Source organism: Heliangelus exortis, chromosome Z, assembly GCF_036169615.1.
Source record: "Heliangelus exortis chromosome Z, bHelExo1.hap1, whole genome shotgun sequence".
Classification (NCBI taxonomy): domain Eukaryota; kingdom Metazoa; phylum Chordata; class Aves; order Apodiformes; family Trochilidae; genus Heliangelus; species Heliangelus exortis.
This window is the reverse complement of record NC_092454.1, coordinates 57,673,539-57,692,940: the sequence shown is the minus strand read 5'-3', so window position 1 is coordinate 57,692,940 and position 19,402 is coordinate 57,673,539. Positions and strand designations below refer to the sequence as shown.

The 19,402-nt window shown below is 36.8% G+C and overlaps 1 protein-coding gene across 8 annotated transcripts in view; it reads left to right on the top strand.

Annotated features, from left to right (window-relative positions):
• The window catches only part of DMXL1 (Dmx like 1), an 84,728-nt gene that overhangs the window by 10,422 nt on the left and 54,904 nt on the right, over positions 1-19,402 (top strand). For 7 of the 8 annotated variants that reach the window (XR_011723285.1, XM_071731018.1, XM_071731017.1 and 4 more), the window contains exons 3-9: positions 4,555-4,632; positions 6,646-6,724; positions 7,300-7,432; positions 10,075-10,141; positions 14,171-14,346; positions 15,136-15,325; positions 16,476-16,644. Coding sequence is in view for 6 of the 8 variants with exons in the window: in XM_071731018.1 (XP_071587119.1) it covers positions 4,555-4,632; positions 6,646-6,724; positions 7,300-7,432; positions 10,075-10,141; positions 14,171-14,346; positions 15,136-15,325; positions 16,476-16,644 (892 nt within the window). In the remaining 2 variants the exon portion in view is untranslated. Of the gene's footprint in view, positions 1-4,554; positions 4,633-6,645; positions 6,725-7,299; positions 7,433-10,074; positions 10,142-14,170; positions 14,347-15,135; positions 15,326-16,475; positions 16,645-19,147; positions 19,266-19,402 lie in introns of those variants that run through there. The other variant, XM_071731020.1, reaches the window with a different exon arrangement.

The following is a 19,402-nucleotide window of genomic DNA, read 5'->3' as shown; positions in this document are numbered from 1 at the left end:
TATTAGTCCATAGATTTCTCTTCAGTTTGCTTTCAGATTTTTATTTGTCATTTAAAATATAAAGGAAGAAGCAGAATGCAAAAAATGCAGCTTATTTTACTTGCTATTTTGAACTTTTCTGGAAGCCATTCAATTACAATCTGTTGTTTATGAATTATATAGCTTTTACTTTATGGGGAGCTGCTATCAAGCATTTTCTCCATAGCGGCTGGCCTTTGCTTTCTTTGGAAAGCTCTCTGTCATTTTCCCTTTAGTTGACAGAGCTCATTTGTGAAAGTTATTTTCTAGTTATGAAAGCAATGAGTTGATTTTTTTTTTTCTCCCACTTTTTGCCCTCTAAATCTAGTTCTAGTTTATTGGGAATCTAGTGCCTTGTGAAACTACTTCGAAGTAGCAGCAATTTAGAAGTTCACACAGGACCCATCTTACCTTTGGCTTTCATGGGTGGCAGAAACATGGCACCATCATTTTTCTTTCTGTTCTAGTTTTGGACTTAATTATTTGTCTTCAAGAATGAGATGAGGGGGAAAAAATGGATGGGAGCTTTTAATTATCCCAAGAAAGTATTTACATGTATGTTTACATTTCCATGTATTTGTATGTGTATGTATATGAACCTAGCTGACAAAGTCTTCTGTAAATTTGCAAGGACTAGTTTCACAAGCAGGACAATTTAATCTTAGTCCAGTGAATCCAGTCTCTCTTGCCTCTGCTTGTAGGCAATTTGCTAATCCACAGTTTATTTGTAAACACTATACTTAATTGTCTGCCATGGAATATAAGTTAAAAGCCTCTTTCCATTTCCTAAAATGATCATAAGGATTAAGGCCAAAATTTTTAATGATAATCTGAAAAAAAATTGTTTTTGTGGTTTGGGTTGTACAAATATCTAACAGGGTTGAAGCTGGTCCTAGCTTTAGATAATTTGAAGTGTTTAATTAAAGTTGTTGGCATCATGTCTTGTGACTGTATGGAACAAACTTATTTACTGATGCAAAATAAAAATGTAGGTACCAATTAAAAATTTCATTTAGTTTACACGCTAATAGTCAAACTGAAGATCTCACATGTAAAACCACTAAGTTGGTTAACTAAGTAACTTTTAAATAAGACTTTTTTTTTTTTTTCCCTTTTCAAAGAAGCTTCTATTGTTTTGTTTTCTGCTGTTTGGTAGAGAGTAGTAATGTAACATAGTATGATTTACAGATGTTTCAATAAATAAGAAAAATGTTGAGGGCTTCTATTAAGTACAGAGGTCTGGCAGGGAAAGCCCTAAATGTATGAAGAAAGTATTTAGATTACACTAAAATGTCAAAAACTCACGGAACATAGAATGGCTATAGTTAGAAGGGACTTTACAGATTATCTAGAGCCCACCCCCCTTCCTGGGCAGGGCCAACTTCCACTAGACTAGGTTGCTCAAGGCCCCATCCAACCTGTCCTTGAACACTTCCAGGGAGGGGGCAGCCACAGCTTCCATGGGCAACCTGTCCCAGTGTCTCACTAACCTCACAGGAAAGAATTTCTCCCTAAGTCTAACCTGAATCAACCCTCTTCAAATTTGAAACCATTTCCCTGTTTCCTCTCACCTGTGGAAAAATCCCTACCCCATCTTTCTTGTAGGCCCCCTTCAGAAATTGGAAGGTTGCTATTTAAGGCCACCTCAGAGCTTCCTCTTTCTTCTCCAGGCTGAACAACCCAATTTCCTTAGCTTGTCTTCAAAGGAGAGGTGCTTCAGCCCTCTGGTCATTTTAGTGGCTCTCGTATGGACTCATTCCTCTGGACACAGTCCTTTTTACACTGGGGACTTCAGAACTGGACACAGTACTCCCAGGTGGGGTCTTCTAAGAGCAGAGTAGAGAGGGAGAATCATCTCCCTTGACTGGCTTGCTTAGCTTCTTTTGATCCAGCCCAGGCTGGCTTTCTGGGCTGCAAACACTCATTGACCGCTCATGTTAAGTTTCTGGTTCACCACCCCCTCCAAGTCCTTCTCCTCAGTGTTGTCCTCAATCTTATCTCCTTCCAACCTTTATTTGTGCATGAGATTGCCTTGACCTAGGTGCAGAACCTTGCACATGGCCTTTTTGAATTTGATGCAGTTTGCACAAGCCCACTTCTCAAGCCTCTCAGGCTCATCATCTCTTGATGGCATCCCTTCCTTTTAGCATGTTTTCACCACACAGTTTGTTGTCAGCAAACCTGCTGAGGGTGCACTTGATTCCGCTGTCAGTGCCACCAATAAGATGTTAAACAGCACTGACCCTGAGGAACACCACTCATCACACGTCTCCATTTGAATGCTGAGCCACCTGATCACAATTCTTTGTTTGTGACTATCCAACCACTTCCATATCCAATGAGTGGTCCATTCTTCAAATTCATATAGTTCCAGTTGAGATCAGAATGCTGTGTGGGACAGTGTTGGATGCTTTGTTCAGGTCCAGGTAGATGATATCTATTGCTCTGCCTTTGTGCATCGAAGCTGTGACCCCATCATAAAAGGCCACCAAATTAGGCAGGACTTGCCCTTAATGCAGCCATATTGGCTGTCACCCCTCACCCCTTTGTTATCCAGCTGCCTTAGCAGAACCTCCAGGAGGCACCTTATGCTGCCAGTTATATTCTTCCTTTCACAAAGTGGTTATGGTAGACAAGGTTGTTGCCTCAAGGACTGGTGCTTTATTCTCTGATTCTTAGGTGGGAGAGTTAGAGTCATAGAATGAAATTACCTTTAAAGATGAACCTTTCTCCCCATTGTGGGCAGGGACACCTGTCACTAGATCACATTGCTCAAAGCCCCATCCAGCCCAACCTTGAATATTTCCAGGGATGGAGGAACTACAAGCTCTCTGAGCAGCCTATTCCAATGTCTCACCATCCTTGTGTAAAAATTTCTTCCTTGTATCTAATCTAAATCAACTTTTCTGGTTTAAACCCATTACTCTGTCTTGTCACTACAAACCCTGATAAATCTTTCTCCATCTTTCTTACGAGCCCCTGTAGTTATTGAAAGGCCACTATAACGTCTTCCCAGAACCTTCTCTCCAGACTGAACAACCCCAGCTCTCAGCCTGTCTTCATAGCAGATACTTCAGCTCATCTTGACTGGTTTTGTGGCCCTTCTCTGGGCCACTTTAACAGGTCCACATCTGGAGACACCAGAGCTGGATTTAGTACTACAGATGGGGTCTCACTAGAGCAGAAGAATCACCTCCCTCAATTTACTGGCTACACTTCTTTTGATGCAGCCCAGGCTACAGTTGGCTTTCTGGGCACACTGCTGAATCATACCCATCTTTTTGTCCACCATTATCCCCCCATCCTTCTCTGCAGGGCTCTTGTCAATCCATTTGTCACTCAGCCTGTAGAAATACAGTGGTTGCCTTGAGCCAGGTGCATGACCTTGCTCTTATCTGTGTTAAACTTCATGAGGTTTGTATGGGCTTGCTCCTCAAGCTCATCAATGTCCATTTGGATGGTCTCCCTTCTCTCTAGTGATTCAGCTGCATCTCTGAGCTTGGTGTTTGCAAACTTCCTGAGAGTGCACTCGCTACCACTGTGTATTGTGATGACTTTAAACTCTTCTTATAATTCATTAGAACTTCTCTGCACTCTTATTTCTAATAATTGCACTTGTGACTACAATAGACATTTGGATGATGGCTGAGTGTTTATTGTGGTAGTTGGGGAAATTATTGAATATGCAAAATTTGCATTCTTTTTGGTGAGGTGCTGCTCAATGAGGAGTAGCCTGAGTGGCTGTGTCATTGTGGAAGCCTGTAGAAAGTTTCAAGGGCTAGAGGTTGCTCTGGACAATATTTGTTTAGCATTTTGGCATGTTAGTTTGTCTTCAAAACTACTAAGCAATAAAAAAATGGAAGAACTGTTCACACTCAGAAAAAAGAAAAAATATAATCACTATGGGTTTGTATAAACTACTTCCTGCTGAAGTACCAAGTGAAATTATAAAAGTAAAAGAGTAAGGTAAAGAGAATCACAGTTTCTTTGGGCATTTTGCAACTGTGACAAAATTGTTCTTGGCATTTTGGGGTCAGCCTGATGTTAAGGTTGTTAATGGGGTGGAAAATTATTTTACTGTATGTTCTTTTTAATTCAGTTTGTTTCTCTTGAAGCTATGGATCTGTGCATTTTAGGATCTGTTTATTCATCTCTAGATTTGTACAGATCATGTACATGTGTAGCTAATGGACCTACATATAAACAACTTAGGAAAGTTTAGTGTTGTTTTTTTTTTCTTAAAGCTGTTGTGACCAATATTGGAATAAAATGTATGTTCTAAAGTGACTCTGACTTTTTTTAATATTGTGAATACTTTGAGACAAAATTTCATAGAAATTAGAAATTGAGTAATACAGTAAATCAGAGCTGCTTTTAACATCAAGCATTACTTCAGGAAGCAATTCAGAATGAGATTAAAATTTATCTCCGAGGAGGGTTAAAAGTAGAATCAACAATTTGCATTTTATTCTTTATTGTTCTATAGCTTGTTTCTTCTATGTGTGTTTATGTGCACATAAATGTGAATTGCTTTAGATTGCAGCTTCTTACGGACAGGTGATTTGTATCTTTGAGCCAGTAAGCATCTCGAAGCAGAACAGCAGTCATCATGATGTAAGTAATTCATCGCTCCTTAATTCACCTTTTTATAAAGCCTGACTACTTTTTCTTGTTTGCTTTGGATATTTCTTTTGATGTCTACTTCTAATGCTACAATAAAATTGGGACATAAGTTGATTACTGGGAAGTGAAAATGATAGGAGGAAAGCAGAGACAAATTTCTTGAAATATTTTTAAAAAAAAATAGATTTTACTGTAATACTTCACATTACTGATTTATTTAACCCTACAGTTCATATCTGAAATATTCCAGAATTCAAATGATGTGCACAACCCCATTCTCCGAAGAGAAGAGCCACCACAGTATAAATTCCTTTTTGAACTGTCTGGTGTAGCTGTTGCCCAGACATTTTACAACTCTTATTTTAACTTTGGTGTATGAACCTGCAGCTTCTTGGTCAAATCTGTGAGAGGGTGTGTGGCTTTTTTAGAGTACCTTACTAAATGCTTATAATTCAATGTTATAATGGTGAATAAGAAGAATATTTATTGTCTTGATAATACGGCTTAGTTTTGATGACACTCATGTAGTGTGTTAGCAGCCAGAATCTTTCTGGATAGTGGTATGATCTAGAAGCCATCCTTCTTACATTGAGAGGATTGTTCTCATAATTAGAAGCATTACTGTCATATTAAAGTCAATTTGACAAGAGTTTTGACAAAAGTTGCTCAAAGGGCTTCTGTCCTTGTATTCAGGGTTTTAGGAACTCTATTTGTATTAATTGTTTATAGGGCTGTATAGTGAATTGATTTCTTTAAACTGACCAGCACAGTTGTATGTTTCCTGATGTACTTGAAAACCAGTGGTAATACGTACTAAGTATTTTGGAATGAATATGTAAAAATAATTTATACCGTTGGAAAGTAGTGGAACAAAATAATGATAAAATGTAACTTCCTATGCTTATGCTTTTAGAATACTGCTCTCTATTTTTTGTTATTGGAGCTGTTGAATCAATCATGAATATTTTCCTGTTCTGGTAAACAACATACCTATCTTGAAACTTCAAAGTTAGGGTAGTAACTGCAAGCAATAAGAAGAACTTTCCATGTTTTGCTTTCAGATATTTATAACTGAGGAAATACTCTGTTATTTCATTCTTGTTGTTGACCTCTACAAAATATTTTCCAGTATATTTTGATTGTTGAAAGACTGCCATTGTCTTTCATTTACTATAGTATTCAGGATCTTAAAAAAAACCCAAGAAACAAAGAAACCAACAAAACAAAACAAAACAACCAGCTTTAGAAATACATAATTTAGATCCTTATCTGCAGGTAATTCTTTCTTGTACCAAACTTCTGAAAGATTTACTTTCATTTTAACATTCATATGTATTGGTTTGATTTTTTTTTTTTTTTGAGTGAGACATGATTATTTTAAAACTGCCTATCTTAGTGCTTAAGAAAAACTCTTAGCTCTTAATATTATTTTCAGTAATGATTTCAGTTTCTTTTTATAATTCAAAGCTTCAAAACTTTTCAACATATTATGAAAACAGACTAGATAAACAGTTTGTGAATTTAATGCTCAGCTTATTTTATGAATTAAATGATACAAAATCTGATGATAGCTGACTGTTCTTTTCTGTATTAAAAACAAAGCAGGGGAACAATAAAAGATGTGTTATCTTGACCTTACTGAAATACTTTAATGCAAAAATACTACTGATGTCAAACACTAAGTGCATTTATGTATTATTGTTCATATATTCATTTTCTAAAAGTAAAATCAGGCTTCTCTTAAAGAAATCTTGGATTCTGATTTTGGTTTGTTTTTTTTTTTTTTTTCAAGCTGTATTTTTAAATAAGAAGTTAGAAACTTCTACTTTTATGGACAGATTAAGGGAAAGCTGTTTTGTTTCAAAATCAGTGAATCAATTTTCATTACATTAGCAGTCATTTATTTTAGACATATGAAGATATGCTGTTTCTGTAATAAAAGGGGGAGGGAAGGGAAGGGAAGGAAGTGTTTTCATGCCAATGTCTGAATACTTAAAATTTCAGGTGTTACATTATCAGTGGCAGAAGAATGCTCAAATCTCACTGGAAGCCATAGCACATAATCTAACGTGGGATCCCACAGGTATGACTGGAGTAAAATAAACACCCACCTGTTTGATACTGGATCTAATTTATTACTTAAATTTCACCAGGTTAGGACAAGGAAGAGATTTGTGTTTTGACCTAGCAGACAGAGAGCACCAAAAATAGAATGAAATCTGCCTTTTGTTACTTGTGGGAGAGCCAAAGTAATAGGTGTGTCTGTAGTGTCTCAAGCATTTATCCCAATCTCAGTACTATCTAATGTTTAAAAACATGGCTTAAATAGTAGGCAATTGTTGTGGAAGAGGGATGTCTACAGGAGTTAGATAATAGCTACTTTGGATATGAGAATAATTTTCACAATTTGAACTGTAGATACTAAAAAATGTATTATTATATATATGAGAATATCCTGCAAGATAAACTCAAGATAAATTCATGTAGGGGAATGTGTAAAAGGAACACTGCTACTATAGTAACTTTGCTATAGAAAATGTGTTAAGTATCTGGTTTCAGGTTTGCAAAACTTTTTATCTCTCTCTTTCTAGAAATCTATATTTTGCTACTTGTTTTGTAGATATATTGTTGTAAATATATTGTAAATATTTGTTTTAGGCACTCGTCTTTTGACTGGTTCCAGTTGTCTTCAGCTTTGGTCTAATGTTCCTTTGGAAAAACCTTCTGACAATGACAGTACTGAAAGAAGAGATGTTGGACTTGGAGAATGGAGATGTATCTGGCAATGCAAGTAAGACACTTGTTTAAAGACAATGCTTCAGGTTAATTGAACACTAGTAAAATACTGAGGGAAGGCTGCTACTGAGGCTGTCCTAGTAGACTTTGTTCCTTGTACAAGATGTAACATGAAAACTGCACATTTGAAAAGTTCTGTGCTTTCAGGACTGATGAAAATAAGCTTCCTTCTATGATGTAATGCACTTTTTTTTCTCTCCCCTCTTTCACACATTTTTAACTTTTTATGTGTTTGTTCTGGATAGTTGGAATAGTAATTCAGATGGATGTATTCTGGGTTTTTTTAATCTCTGTATTCTCTTCTTGTATGTCCACTGATTTTAATTTTTGTGTCTGTGTTTCAGAAAAGTTTAAGTTCAGTGCTTCAGTTTATAAGTCAACTTACATTGCATTCCTTCCTGCCATAGGAAGACTTTTCTAATACATGAGCTGCACTGTTCACTTGGGAGTAGTGTACTTTATGGAATCCTCCTTAATAAAATCTCCCAAAGTGGCTGGCTGTAGGGACCCACCTGAAATTATTCACTATGAAGCAGTTGGCATTGGTAGGGTAGTTCCTTGAAAAAATCCTTTTTTAATCCCTCAGTTGTTCCTTTTTCTCTGTACTCTCTTTTAACCAAGGATGTGTTGAAAATCCCAAGATCATCCAAATGCAACTGAAAATATTTCCTTTAAATGCAATGAACTTTGTAAATAAAAGAAGTTTAAAACTTACTCTATTTATTTAAACACCTTTTAACCTTCATCTCAATCTAGTAAGAGGATTCAGCATGTAGATAGAATGCCATGGGTGTACCATTAGAAATCCAGGTTTGTGGTAACAGTAGTCAAGATCATACAGATACTGCTTTTCCTCTGACCTTCAGTAGTAGGGTCCTCCTAGGACCTACTAAGGTAGTAGGTCCTAGAAGGAGTCAACAGAACTTTGCAGAATAATTTTTAATATCCACAGGAGATGTTCCCAGATGTCTTTGTATTGGCCCTATGTCATGGTTTAACGCTGGCCTGGCAATTAAACTGAGTGACAGGTGCTCTATATTAATCCCCCTCCCCTCCCTGATAAAGAAAGGAGAGAGAATAAGGGAGAGAGAGGTTTATGGGTTGGAAACTAAACTACACAGCTTTAATGAAACAGTAATGATAAAAAAGAAATATTACTAAATATATACAAATATACAGGAAAATTGATACCACGTTCCTCCCCCTCCCCCCCAATAATTCTCACATCACCACTGAGGCTGCAGGGCAGCTCTGGGAAAGTCCAGGCTGGACTCCTGGAGTCAGCAGCAGTCGGGAGCTGGAGGCAGGAACACACAGATTCAGGCTGGCATGGATCAGGACCACAGGCAGATGAACAGATGGAATCCTCCCAGGATGCCGAAGCAAACAGGGACAGGTGAAGAAGGGGAAGAGGGAAGGGAAAGAAGGAAGGGGTTTGACCCTCGTGGTCCCTCAAATTTATACTATGACGTGTATGGGATGGAATACTCTGTTTGGTCAATTTTGGTCATTTATCTTGCCCACCTCTCCCTGAAAGAGGGCTGCAGGTGGGATCTCTTTACTTCTTTTTCTCCTTCTGGAGGGCAAGCTCTGTTCCTCAGAGCTGAGCAGTGTCCTTGGTTCTACACACCAGTCTCCAGCTGTAGCTATAAACATCGAGTGTTATCAGTCCCAGAAGCAGACACTGACTGAGAAACTTGCTGTTAATTTCAGCAAGTGCAGCTACCTACAAGAAACTTAGCTGAAAGGAAAAGTACAAGACATAAAATTACTTTTATCCTGGCCCAAACCAGGACACCTTACTAAAAGAATGTTGCTTAAACCTGGGTGGAATTTGACTTTCTTTGGTGCACAGCTTCTGTAATTGGCTTGCTGTTGTTACTGCACACACTAAATGCATCATGCTTTTGTTGACCTGATGGCTAATCCTTTCTGAAAGTTAGGTCTTTCTTATATGTTTCTAAAAATCATTGATGAAAATGTGCATGGTACTTGTGCTGCACAATTTAATTCTTGCATGTTTTTCTCTTCAATAAGCCTGTCACTTTAGGCAATAGGTCAGGTCTTCAAAACCTGTGAAAGAAGCCACATGAAAGTTAAAAAACTGCAAAAAAGACTTGTATTTAGGTTTAGATTATTTTCATGTGGCATCTTTAAACAGTGTGGCTGTTAATGTAACAGCTACTTTGAGATACTTCTTAGCTACATTTATTTATTTATTTATTTATTTATTTGAGTTTTTGTTTTCTTGAGTTACCACTGCTGGGAGTATGAGAAGTGGAAGTGTCTTTTAGATAAGCAGGAACATGAGAAATCAATTTGAAATCTGAATCATTGTAGAGATTGAACATATCTAGATACAGTTTAATCTGCTAGCAGCTGGTTTTCTCTTGATATTTTGGAATATTTGACATCACAGCACCTTCAGAAATGGCTTTTTGGTATTTTTTTTCCTGTTTAACCACAGCCACATGCAGTTAAACACGTGTACCTCCTAGTCTATGTGGACTTTGTTAAAGTTTGTTTTACATAGTACAACGGATACTTTGATGTAAGAATTAAATCTCTTCTGTGAGCTCAAGGGATAAAAACTTTTGGAATTCTGAAAAAGTTCTTAACTTTCTATTAATTTCATAGAACTGCCTCTCAAGTTTGTTTAATGAAATTCTCACCAGACGGGGAGTTTTTTGCTACTGCTGGAAAGGTAAGTATATATTTCTAAGTATTGTGTACTGATTCAAATAGGCTATTAAAGCAAAGAAGCAAAACAGAACACATTTTTTTAAAAAAGGTACTTTTTAATGTAAAATTTATATTTTTATTTTTATGTATTATTTCCAGTTATTATTTCCTCTATGCATCTTTATATTTTGGCATATAAGGCTTTGGGAGTGGGGGACAACAAATATTCACTGCTTACTGTTTTAAAATACTAATTTTTAATCAGTACCAACACCAGAAAGAGAGGAGTTTCAGGGAAGGGGGTAGATCTGTGGATAAAATCACTAATGGATATCTTTCCAGTGAGGAAATTAATTCAGTGTTTCGCTGTTATTGTGGCACCATTATTCAAAAATAGCGCTTTAATATCTTTTTGTGTAAATGTATCTGCATGCCTATTTGCTTACATAGAATTCACATTTCCCTCCAAGGGTGTATTTGAACACAGTTCATGCCAGTGTTTATGGCCAGTCTTACAGATTAATTTGAAGTACTCATCAGCAAAAGCAATGAAGTCCCTTGGCAAAATATGCAAAACAAATATAAAAAAATCAATTCAAAATGCCACATCTTTTTACTTCCTGAAACACTAACAAACAAATCTTTGTATTTATGCTTCAAAACTTAATTGTTCAGGTTTTGTAAGAGAATAACATCCTAAAATGTCAAAGCAGAGAAAAGTCAAGGATCCATACAAGAATGTATATTACTTGTTAAAGGATGTGAAATAAGTAGTGTTTTCTACAAATAACACTGTTGTCTTTATTTGAGGGAAGAGACACAGTGACATTCATCAAAAAGCTCTGGTAAAAATATCCAGACCCATTTTGTGAGAATTTGGGGAATTCTCAAAGTAGATTGTGAAAAATAATGTTCTCAGATTACTGTTTTGTTTTGTTTTTTTTTAAATATGTAAAACTTAACAGTACAAGCAGTTCCAACACAGATAAACAGATGCAAGTAGACATCAACTTTGTGCTACCAACTGAAGAACCCAGCAGAGACTGCAGAATTATTAAAAAAAATGCTAGTATGTAAGGTCAACTCAGTTAGTGCTGTTGCTGAGACTAATGAAAAGCTGTGTCACAGAACCCAGAAACCCAGAGTAGAATTAACTTGACAGAGTGAGTTCCAGACTCAAAAATGAAATACTTGTGCAGTTTGGTCTACGTTGCATCAGAAGCATGAACATTAATTGGTATCTATGTACAATAAAGATTGGTTAGAACAGTGTTTGATTTTCTAGTAGTGTGTGGAACTTTGTTATTGCTGTTTGGATCATAATGTCCCTTAATACATGCTTAAAACACAAAGATTCAAGGATGGTCCAGTTTGCAAATAAGACTTGCCTTTAACATGTAGTTGTCGTATGTATTTTCGTGATTCATTTCTATGCATTGAGGACAGATTAATAACTTCCTTAAGTTGTAGGTGTTTGGTTTCCCTATGCAGTTTGCCATTTCAGATCATTATGCATGTTTAGCTGTATGCATCCTTAACTTTTAAGGCATTTGCTGTCTTTAAGGAAGAGACAAAGATGTAACAAATGTGTAAAAATCATCTAGATTTCTTTTTCTAGGTAAACTGTATTCCAGTTGACTAGTTTCCAGCATGTGAAATGAAATGCTGAGCTCTCTTGATGGGAAACTATACTCCCTCTAATAGTAAAGAAACCAGTTCTCATGTACCATTGCTGTTTTGCTTATTTTAGATGTCATATTTTGTTATTCCAGTTTTTGACTGGAATGTCTTATATCCTGTTGAGTTATTTTGCATTAAAATATTTGCATTTGCATTATAATAGTGCTCATGCAAAGCTAAATAGGAAAAATTACTGATTAAGTAGGAAAATCAGTAATGGACTTTTTTATCATAAATTACTAAATTGATTACCAGCTGCAGAATTTTTAAAACACCTCTTTGTTTCTGTATCTTGTTTCTTTAATTTTCTTATGAGAAGATGATGGTCAGGAAAAAAAACAACCCTGGATCCCCAAAGTCATGATAAGCATACCCAGGTTAATGCAGTATTTCAATACCATTCATACTTAATGCTTAACAGCTTGCAAATCACAGAATCATTCTGATTACCATTAAGACTTCATTCTTGAGGAATGACCAGCCTTACTGGACTCTCTTGCCCTTAAGGACTGCCTCCTAATCAACCAGTAGTCAAATAATAAACCAGTAACCCTTCCATCTTTGTTGCTAAATGAATCTCCATCTCCACTGAAATGGCCGACTGAAAGACCTTGCCTCAAATATTTCTCTTTCCTCAAATATTCATGTGCTGGCCTCAGGCTTATTTCTGGCACATCCAGTTTGGTGCCCCCCCCCCCCTTCAAATCTAATTTAAAGCTCTCTCATTGAGCCCTGCTAGCTCTTGTGCCAGGGTCCTTTTCTCCCTTTGAGACAGGTATATTCTGTTGCCAGCAGGCCTAGTGTCATGTAAATCAGCCCATGGGGAAAGAACCTGAAGTCCTGCTGGTGACACCTGTTTTGAAGCCAGGTATTGATCTGCTGGCTCTTCCTGTTTGTTCTCATCAATCCCCACAACTGGAGGGATAGAGGAGAGCACCACCTGTGTTTCTGATCCCTAGTACTGATCCGTGACCCAGTAGTCCTTGAAGTCTTTTCATTACTTTTGGGCTTCTTGTTGCTATGTCATCACTGCCTACCTGAAAGACCAGTAACAGACAGTAAACTGAGGATTGTACTTGGGAAGAAAGCTTCCTCTGAACATCTTTAACCCTCGCCCCAGGGCAGCAGCACACTTCCCTAGGAAGTGGATCTTGTCTGCATATTGGCCCTTCTGCTCCCTTCAGAAGTGAGTTGCCTTTGACAATGACCTGCTTTTTTTCTTTACTGGAGTGGTTTTGATGTGGGGTGTAGTCTGACTCAACCTTGGTGCCACCTCCAAATTAGGTGAACTGTCGACTTTCTCAGCATTCAGTTCCCCTCGCAAAACATTGTACCTGTTTTGTAATGACAACTGGCAAGGTGTGGTAGTTGCTGGGGAGATGAACCTGCAGTGCCTGCTGTGCCAGGCAGGAACTTGCTGCCCTTTGCTATCACTGTCATCCAGGCAAAGAAGATGGGGACTTCCCCTTGCTCTCAGCCACGTCAGCTGATGTGCGTGGAGTGAGAGGGTGAATTGGGGCTCCAGTTATCTGTCTCCTCCTTGCATTCCCTGGTGCTTCTGAATCTATTCACCTCCTCCAGGAGCTTCATCACTAGGCAGAGTTCTTCCACTAGGACACATCTCCCAGAAGAGTGCCTACTGGTCACACCTGATAATGGGGTATGAGTAGGGCACGCCCTGCTGCCATACAGCTGGGCAGTAGTGTTATCCCAGGAGAGCAGAGTGTGGGAAGCCCTAGAGTGTGCAGACCTGAGGGATGCCACAGCTTTCTGCTTGGTGGATACTATCATTCCCTAGTTGAGCTTTGGAGCCCTCACTGAATACACTCCTCTGCTGTACCCTGCTTTGTGTTCACAGTGCAGGTGTCTGTTGCATTGTATTAATTTACATGGTGCTTAAAGGCATGAGGATACTAGAACAGTATTTTTCCACTTTATTGTGTATGTGTATATCTAAGAAGAGAAGGTAGGTTAGTACTGAGTTTGCTTTTTGAGTTGTCATCTTTGGCTTTTGCTTGCATTCCTAACACTTAATTTTGTGTGTGAGTTTTAGAGGCTTTCCGTCAAAATCCAGTTAGTTATATTAACACAAATACCAGTTCAAACCAGTAAAACTTGTATTTTTGTGGTTAAAACTGGCAGCAGGAGCAGCAAAATTCGGGTTGTTAATGGCAAGAGAGATGAAAAGAAAACTTAGCTACCACATTTTCTTTAGCGTCAGGTTTTGAAGTTCTGTTTACTGATATGGCTTTCTCTCACCAGAAAAATAATTTACTTAGAAGAATAATGAAAACCCAGGAGACATACCCAGAGATAAGTGAAATACATCATATTCCAATGCATTCTTAATTACTGTATTTTTTTTCCCTAGGATGATTGTCTTGTGAAAGTATGGTACAATACAGACAGCTGGAGATCAGCCGTAACACCACCTGGTGCAAATCCAGAAAAACAAGCACAAGAAGTTGATTTTTCATTTGTTTATTTGTCTCATCCTCGATCAGTAAACACATTTTCATGGAGGAAGACCAGTAAATTCATGCCACGGTCAGTACTTATAATAACTTGAGGTTTGTGAATTGCCCCAAAAATGTCGATCTGTAGTCTTTCCAGCTGTACTGTCAAGAGTCACAGAAGCTGTACAGTTTCCTTCAGTTAATAATTGAATTTATTCAATTAGTATATTTATATACTAGTATATTTATTGTGTGTGTTTGTATAATTCCTTCACTTAGTTTTTCCTTCTTTAATTCCTTGCTTAGTTTTTAAGTCATAGCTAGAACTAAATTGTGAACTGACATGAACTGGAAAACCTGATGATCTGAATAGTTTTTTTCAATACTGTAATTTAGGTTAATTAGATTTTTAAAATAAGTATAACACATTGTATTTGGAAAAATAGTAATTAAGAAAAGTCTGTAGTTTTAAGCTTGCTGTTGTATTCCTGTACATTGTTTTCTTTGTTTTGGATATGTAATTTTATAAATGCTATGTAACAATAAGGTCTGGGGAATTGAAAACAGTTATCCAGAATTATGATCAGATTTTTATCTGAAGGACTTCAAAAAGAAAACCATATTCTGTAAATTGAAATCCGTGATTTGTTGCTGCACAGCTGCGTAATAAAGTTTGAGGTAATTTATATTCAGATACCTGAATAGATCTGAAAGTCTTTCATACATAATTTGTTCAAAAACTGTATTTTTAACTTTTTCTTTCCTTAGTATCTTGGTGTAATTTTGAAACTGATAATGGAAAAGTTTTTTCCTGTTGCTTTAGTTTGGTGCTATGTGATGGTAAGCAGCTTCTTTACACATTTTATTTTGTTTTCACTAGTGGTGCTGTCTGCAATGTACTCCTGACCTGCTGCAAGGATAATGTTTGTCGTCTCTGGGCAGAGACTTTGCTACCCAACGACAGTCTATTGTATGGTGGAGGATACAACAATTGGAGTGAATCAGTAAACTTCACAAATAACTTCAAGAGAAATACTTCGAGTAAGGAAAAAGTGCACAATGCTTTAGAGGTAAGAAGTGACATTGAACAGTGAGGATAAACACGTGTACACCACAACTTTAGACAGGGCTGTAATTAGTTACTCAGACATGAAATTAAAAATCCTTTATATCACAGATGTGCATTAAGCGTTATGAAAGGGTGAATTTACTTAACCTTCTTTAGGAAGACTAAGCTGACAGATGTTCTCTTGATGCTGTTCTTGCATCACTACTGCCTATTTTGCTTTGACTGAAGCAAAGTTCTTCACTGTATCAAGTTCAAAGAGCTGGGAACACGATGTTGCACATACTCTTTATATGTTATGTGAAATCCACTACAGATGCTGCCTTAAGATATATTCTGTTACCTCTGAAACTGAAATGTTCTCTTTTTTCTGCAGCTAGAGAAACTGACAATACAAACAGATTGGGTAGAGGCTTGAGTAAGCTTTGTCTAGGGTGACTTTGTCTGGTGTCCCTTCCTGTGGCAGGATGGTTGGATGATGCTTAAGTCTCTTCCAACTGAAACTATTCTAGGAAAATATGGAGGGAAGATAGCCTTTGTTGCCTTTCTGCTGTAGTCATTAAATAGAGCAGACTGCTCGGAAGTTGGATGTCTAAGACAAGTGATGACTACCAGACTTGTTTTGTAATCAGTGGGAAGCAGGAGCAAGGTGAAGCATTAGTAGTGTCCTGCAAAGCTGTGCAGAGAGTATTTAGGAATTGTGATTTTATTAAAATGGAATGATACATTTAGCATGATCATGGTGCTTTCTTAGTATGTGTGGCATAAATGAAAAGTATGACAGGCTGAAAGGCACACCACAGCAAAGAAAATATATTCAAAAGGGAGACTGTTTGTTTTTCAGTCTCCAAAATGAAATTATTAATTTTTTTTTGGTTTTGTTTGTTCAGGATCTTAAATAAGCATGGTATACATTTCTGAAGCACAGTAGTGTTAGAAGAGCCTTCTTAAATGAATCTGAAAGCACTGGTATCTCTGTACTGCAGACACAGCCCAAACAGTGTAATTTTTGTAAGAAATTCTGCTGATGCTTTAAAATAGCGTTAAAAATTAGCACAAAAAATTAATACGCTAGTATCTGGGAAACCACTTGCAGAATAAATCTACCTTTTCCTTTTGAAAAGAATTAAAATTATACCTTATTCTTTGTGCAGTTAAACCTGAGGCATTTTAGACGAGGAAGGAGGAGGTCTGGTGCTGTTGTAGCACATACTGGATACGCTCCGCATCAGCAAGATCCCCATGAAGTTCACAGGAATGTCCCTCCTCATGCAAATGCACTTTGTCACTTCCATATTGCTGCCAGTATCAATCCAGCCACAGGTAAGAAGCGTGGTAAACCCTTACCACAGGGTGAGTTACAATTTCTGTTAGGTCTTTGCTGTCTCTGTAAGCTTTACTGGGTTAGATGTATTTGTACATTACTTACAGGATCATGCAAAATTACTAGTTTGTTGATTTCATTTAATGCATGAAAGAACCTTCTCCTACAGTAATGAAATTATCTGAATAAATTTCCACCACAGTAATCCTGTCTTTCATTTTTTATCTTTTAGCTGAAGTTCACAGTGATATGAGATGCTCTATGATTTTGTTGTATGGATTGTGTATGATGTTGGGAGCACACAAATACAAAATTTCCAAACTTCATAAAGAGTATCTGATGCTAAGTGTCTGAAGTAACCACACATCCCTGTACTTCTATCTCAGAACCAAGCAAAACATGCCTTCATCTTGTATTACATAAACTAATATTCGCCTGCGCTCACACAAAACATTGATAGGCGTTATGCAAAAAATCCCTGTAGTTACTAAAACTTCTGTCTTCTTAATTATTTGTGTATGGAGAAAATGAAGCCCATGTCTACTCATGGAGAAACTGAACAGAAATGCCATATTAAATGGCCTTTTATTAAGGTTTTAGTGCCATGATGTGATTTTCCTTTTTTTTTTCGACATAATGAGCGAGCTATGAAATCCTTTTCTCAAACTAGTTAAGCTTAGTTTCATAAGTAATAGTTTTAATTTTATTTTTTGCTCTTTCTGTCTCTTTTCTGAAAGGCCAGTTTTGTCCTTTGTTCAGCCAGTACAGTCTGGAGTTGTACAGTCTTTGGTGTCTTTATAAAGAATGGTTGGTTTTCACTATTGTTTCTGGACTAAAACTGAAGACACTTTCCCTGTAAGATCAGTGTTCGTGTTTTGTTAGTATTGGTTCATGTTTCTTTTAATAGATCTGACTAAAAATGGCTTTTCACTTATACATTATACCTAAGTAAGCTTGAGTTACACTTTAAGAAGTCTTTGCAATATAGGTGTGCCCAAAGCAAACTCACAGAATGAGAATACAAATAATACTGAAAATTAAGGCAACAATTAAAAGATTTTCCTATGTGTCTAACACTTTTAATCTTGTATTCCATCTATGTTGTCTGTATTTTCTGTCTTGATACTGTCTCAGTAGACTAGAGGATGACAGATGGATCTTTAATGTAGAATCTCTGAACTTTCAAACCTTGAATCTTAGTTTGAGAAAAGAGCTGTTTTTCCTCACGGTCAAGTCCTTAAGTACCTCAGCCTAACCAGATTCTCCAAGCAGTCCTTTTAGTGTGCTCTTTTGAATTTAAGCTTAATCTGAAAACGTAATTGTATTTTATCTAATTTAAACCCAATCGGTTTATGATCTCCCACTTGAAAACTTACCGTTATTACATTATGAGTACTTGATAAAACCCTAGACCACAGGATCTTTATTTTTCATTCACTGCAGCTTTTGAAGAAGAACAAATGATTGGGGTTTTTTTTAATTTTTATTTTATTGAATTTTCATTCTGTTAATTTTGAAACTCATTTTCTTATGGTGACAAAGTCTTCAGACTTTATACTAGAGTTTTACTTAACCTGGCATTTAGCCTGGATGGAGTTCAGTGAATGGAATAAGCATTAGCTCTTAGGATAAGATTATCTCTAAGCAAATCCAGAAAATGTTATTGAATCCATGGACCTTAGAATTTTTTTGAAAAGAGTGAGTGTGATTTATGAAGCAAATAGAAATTCACTAAGGAATTTGTTCACAGTTGAGCATCAGTTAGAATTTATTAGTTTTGAGGTAGGAAAATGGGAAAAAATTATTTCTTTAGCAATCTGTTGATATATATTCGAAGGGCATTAGATTCATAATCTAATATGAAAAGTCCTAATTCACCTTCATTTTTATGTTTATTGTAGCTGCTTTTTCCAAAGAGAGGTCAACAGAATTCTTCCCTCCAACTTCTGATTTTGCCAAATGTATTATGATATTTTTGAGTTTGACACTAGTTGAACCTTTTAGGAAATACAACTATTTCTTAAATACTCTTTGCTTTTCTTGCCCTCTTTCCTTGCTGCACCCCTCCCCACAACAACATTGCTGCTAGTCAAGGTGTGTCTTTCTTTTGTGTGGTCTCAGCTAATAATTTTCTTAGGCTAGACTGCAGGGTAAGTAGTTCAAAGCCATTGCTGGTGTAATGAAAAAACAATTTGAGTAATAACTATTTTTATCCCAGGGCATGGAATTTAAGTTATGTAGCATAAATAAGGAGCAGAGGGAGACAAAAATATGTATGGAGACTTTTAAGTGGGAATTAAATGCAGACTGAGCCTTTAGCATGTTTTTGTATGGCTCATTAGAGGAAAGTGCAGTAAATCATTTAGCTGCTGTTTAGGCACAATTATTTAGGCAATGTTACTCTGATCAGTTCTTACTTCTGCCACTTTGTGATCAATGCTTTTTATCTTTTTTTATCTTTTTTTTTTTTTTTTTTTTCCTTCAGCTACATGGGATGGCAAGTAGTGTCACAGGGCAATGTAAAATAATAACGGAATCCATGGTAATCAGAAATCCTGACTTTATGTGATGATGGAGTTACATAGAACATCATCTGGTCACTGTACTAGTTTTTGCTAGTGTAAGCCCTGCCATACATAATCCTTGATTACACTGTATGTACTGCAGTGTCCATTGTGATCTAAATATTGGGAAATTATGCTTAAATTATTTGGTTTGTACTGAGCTGCAGTATCAAAAGGCAAAGTAAATAAACCT